We start from the raw sequence: 4,312 nt of genomic DNA on the forward strand, positions 1-4,312 counted from the left end.
TATTGAAAAGAGTCATTTTAGAATTTCAAGGAATATAACATTAATAATGTTATAGTTCCAATTGTATAGTTCCTAAGAGCATTTACTTCTCTAGTCTTATAAATAAGGATGTACAATGTATCACAAATAACAATTCAAATTTAATAGAATGTGATTGATAAAACTTTTTATGTCTTTTATTTCCGCATTTTTTTCAACTATACAAATACTCAACTTTATATCTTATTAATCTCTAAAAAATAAATGCCCCATGGTTTGATCTTGAAATCGAGAAAAGTTACATTGATATTTTAACAAGGAATTTGTAGGTTTTATTATGTGATTACAGATTAGGACTCCCTCCATCCTAACAAAGCTACTACCGTTTCTTTTTGGAATATCCTAATTAAATGGAGTTATTTTTTTTATAAAAAAAATAACCACTTATTCTTACTTTTCCCATCATCTATTTTATTTTATCTTTATTTTATCTATTTTATTTCCCTCTTTTGCTTTTTAAATTATAAATTTCCCTCTTTTGCTTTTTAAATTATAATTTCTTAATATCTGAATCTAAAAATTTTGCCCTAATTTAATCGGGACGGACGAAAGGAGTATATTCTTTTAAGTGAGGAAGGAGCCAAACTAGTCATTCATCAGTCAAGTTTTTATTGTTCTCGCGAATGATATAATTTGACTCTGTTATGTAACTAAAATGGGTCAAACACATGAACATAATCTATCAGAAACTGATTTTCTATAACACAAATTCCTTTAAAAAGTTGAATAATTGTCATATTCAAAAAATAAAATTCTCACTATTTTCTATTAACTAATTATGTCATTTCAGATTTATATATTCAAAAGACACGTCAAAGTACCAATTTAACCTTTACTCCTTTTCTCATTAGAATCGTGAATCTTCTTATTCTTCGTAACAGTCCCGTTTGACCATTTTAGTCAATCCACGAATAGGAGTCCTGGTTCATAATTACTATAAATGGTAAATATGTCTCACATTCCATTAGTTCAATCCACTCACATTTCATTTAAAACTAATATTTCATCCGTCTCATAAGAATATGCACTATTTCATTTTTAGTCCGTCTCACAGGAATATGCACTTTCTAATTTTGGAAACTCATTTCTCTTTATTTAGGTGAGACTTTCCACTAAAAATACCTTAATTAATTTTTCTTTTTACCTCTCTCTTACTTAACCAATTATACAAAAAATATCGTGTCCAATAAAAAATGCATATTTTTATGAGACAGATGATGTATATCCAAGTGAGACCCATATTTCAGAAAGTAATAATGAGATTTCTATTTGCGGATGGAGGGAGTAATAATTAGAGGGCAAACAAAGTAAATTTTCCACTTCTTGATTTATGTATTTTTGAAGGCTAAAAACATTTATTTGACGAGGATCGGTAGTGTTTATCAGATTGAAATGGGGACTCAATTATTCATTAATTTACAATGATTTCCAATCTCGATTGTTTCTAAACAAATCACGAAATTAGGGGCAATTCCCAACTACTGAAGTTGAAGTTTCACCAAAAGCACAATTACACCCCACCAAATCCTTACCAATACCAAAAATCCTTTCATCATGTCGTCACACTTTATTTAATTTTATCTATCTTATTTTTCCAAACACCTACTACTTAATCAATTACATGACCCAAAAGTGAAGAAAATGATTTATCGTCTTTCCAATAAAACACTTGTCTTTGAAGCCAAGCAAAGTTGTATGGTTTTCCCTTCTGTCCTTGCATCATTGCTATTAATCATTTGATTTTCACTCGCATATAGAGTTATATTTCTCTAAATAAATTACACAAAAAGTACACGAGAATGCTTAGATTTATATTCTCTGAATAAATACATTTTATTAAATAATATACGTAGTACTTTTTTTAGTTTCATTAATAATATTAGAACCAAAAATATAAATAAAACTTCCAAACACCAATGTGTTTTAATTTCCGAAAAATAGAAAAATAAAAATCCATGTATTAGGTAGATGGTTGACCTTGGACAAAATCATTGCCGCACAACCATACAAGATTTTGAAAATTATAATATAAGTTAATTCCAAGAATTTCCACCAAAATCCAAATTACTCATGATTAATTTAATCAGTCGGTATCAAACACTGTAATGCATCCAAATGAACCCTCCACCTTCTACCAAAAATAAAATAATACTACCATAATTGAATCTTGATACAAAACTAAAACTAACTAAATACTAATATTCCTTGTGTTTCACTTCACATAAGCTAATCATAACCAAAAGCAATTTTACTAATCCAGCAAAGAAACTGTTGGATTCAGAAATTGCAACTATTGCTCACTTGTATTTATTAAAACCACACACACTTGTCACGTATTATAAACACAAAAAAATGAAGGCGCCACCGTCTTCCTCCGCCGCTCTCCTCCGCAAGGGGCGGCTGTCGCCGTACCTTTTCACCCTTCTCGCTTTCATTTTGTTCGTCACGATCCTCTACGGCGAGGACTTCAGCTGCATCTTCGGTGGCCAATTCGAGGACTACCGCCCATACCCGAGCTTGTCGTCGCCAACAAAATCAAGTGAGTTGATTCGATTCGAGTCGAGTTGAGTTGAGTCTGGCTTAATGACTAATATGTGTGGGTTTTTTTTGTGGTGTTAAGAGAAGAAGGATGAAAAGCTGGCTTTCGCCTTGGGAGAGGGCGAAAGCGGCTGTGACATCTTCAGCGGGCGGTGGGTGTGGGACGACCGCCACCCGCTCTACGAGGAGGCCGACTGTCCGTACATCCAGCCCCAGCTGACGTGTCAGGAGCACGGCCGCCCCGACACCGACTACCAGCATTGGCGATGGCAGCCTCACGCCTGCTCTCTCCCAAGGTTTTTTTGTTTTTTTTATCAACGCTTCAAAAAGTGTCATGTGCTTTCTCTCCTATTCAAAATTATTATGGGAATAGAATTTCATTTTCTATATAACTATAGTTAATTTCATGAAACACGACAGTTTCAACGCGACATTAATGCTGGAAACTCTTCGAGGCAAGAGAATGATGTTCGTTGGGGACTCTCTGAACCGGGGCCAGTTCGTCTCGATGGTCTGTCTCGTCCACAAGATCATACCCGAAGACCGGAAATCTATGACTACCAAGGGTTCGCTGACGATTTTCTCAGCCAAGGTAGATACTAACATTTATATTATAGTAGTAGATTTGTGTTGGGAAAGAAAAAAATGAAATGCCCGCGTTTACAGGATTACAACGCGACAATTGAATTCTACTGGGCGCCATTTCTCCTAGAGTCGAACTCGGATGATGCAATCGTGCACAGAATAAGCGACAGGTTGGTGAGGAAGGGGTCCATCAATAAGCACGGGAAGCACTGGAAAGGAGTCGATATAATGGTGTTCAACACGTATCTCTGGTGGATGACTGGCCTCAACTTCAACATACTGTATGTCCCCAAACTAATCTTATATATATATGTTGGACAAGTGATTTACTTTACTTTTGCGAACAGACAACAAACCGTGGGCAGCGAAGACACAGACATAGCAGAGGTGCCAACAGAGGATGCCTACCGGATGGCCATGAAAACGATGCTGCGATGGGCCAAGAGAAACATGCATCCGAACAACACCCGAGTGTTCTTCACCAGCATGTCGCCTACCCACGCAAAGTCAGTCAGACTCATAACAATGACATGATCGTGATCAATTAATTACTCTCTTATTTTTTTATAATTAATATTACTACATGACAGGGCGATCGACTGGGGAGGGAGCGAGAAGGGAAACTGCTACAATCAGAGTGAAATGATAGATGATCCAAACTACTGGGGATCAGACAGTAGGAAGAGTGTGATGAATGTGATAGGGGAAGTGTTTAGGAAGTCGAGGTATCCGATCACGTTCCTCAACATCACGCAGATGTCGAGCTACAGAAAGGATGCACACACATCCATTTACAAGAAGCAATGGAACCCCTTGACACCGGAGCAGCTCGCCAATCCGGTCAGCTACGCGGATTGCACGCATTGGTGTTTGCCTGGCCTTCAAGATACTTGGAATGAGCTTCTTTTTGCTAAGCTTTTTTATCCATGATTCATGGATGCTTTCAACCATCCCAATTTGTATAGTCATTTATTCTTGGCCTTCGACACAAATTTTATTTATTTTTTTTAAACAAAAAAATTCTCCATTAGCTCATATGAGAAGATAGAAGTAAAGAACTACTAGAGATTGTATCCCGTTGTTTAAATTATGCTACTACTTTATTATTTATAAGTTAAACAAAATCAAAATCAAAATCTGAATTAGCTTA

The 4,312-nt window shown here is 35.8% G+C and overlaps 1 protein-coding gene across 1 annotated transcript; it reads left to right on the forward strand.

The window, feature by feature from the left end:
- The first annotated feature begins 2,228 nt into the window (after positions 1-2,228).
- LOC121796762 (protein trichome birefringence-like 33) lies at positions 2,229-4,312 on the forward strand. Its single transcript, XM_042195548.1, has 6 exons — positions 2,229-2,578; positions 2,660-2,873; positions 2,998-3,169; positions 3,244-3,443; positions 3,510-3,668; positions 3,753-4,312. The coding sequence occupies exons 1-6, from the start codon at positions 2,392-2,394 to the stop codon at positions 4,090-4,092; spliced, it is 1,272 nt and encodes a 423-aa protein (XP_042051482.1). The 5' UTR covers positions 2,229-2,391; the 3' UTR covers positions 4,093-4,312.

The sequence above is a fragment of the Salvia splendens genome, chromosome 1 (genome assembly GCF_004379255.2).
Source record: "Salvia splendens isolate huo1 chromosome 1, SspV2, whole genome shotgun sequence".
Taxonomy (NCBI): domain Eukaryota; kingdom Viridiplantae; phylum Streptophyta; class Magnoliopsida; order Lamiales; family Lamiaceae; genus Salvia; species Salvia splendens.

What these genes read in the sequence shown, in the direction of transcription:
- LOC121796762 (XM_042195548.1), top strand. Translation starts at nt 2,392, where the DNA reads ATGAAGGCGCCACCGTCTTCCTCCGCCGCTCTCCTCCGCAAGGGGCGG. An exon ending in GGCCTCAACTTCAACATACT is followed by an intron (nt 3,444 to 3,509) that starts GTATGTCCCCAA and finishes TTTTGCGAACAG; the next exon opens with ACAACAAACCGTGGGCAGCG. An exon ending in ATGTCGCCTACCCACGCAAA is followed by an intron (nt 3,669 to 3,752) that starts GTCAGTCAGACT and finishes ACTACATGACAG; the next exon opens with GGCGATCGACTGGGGAGGGA.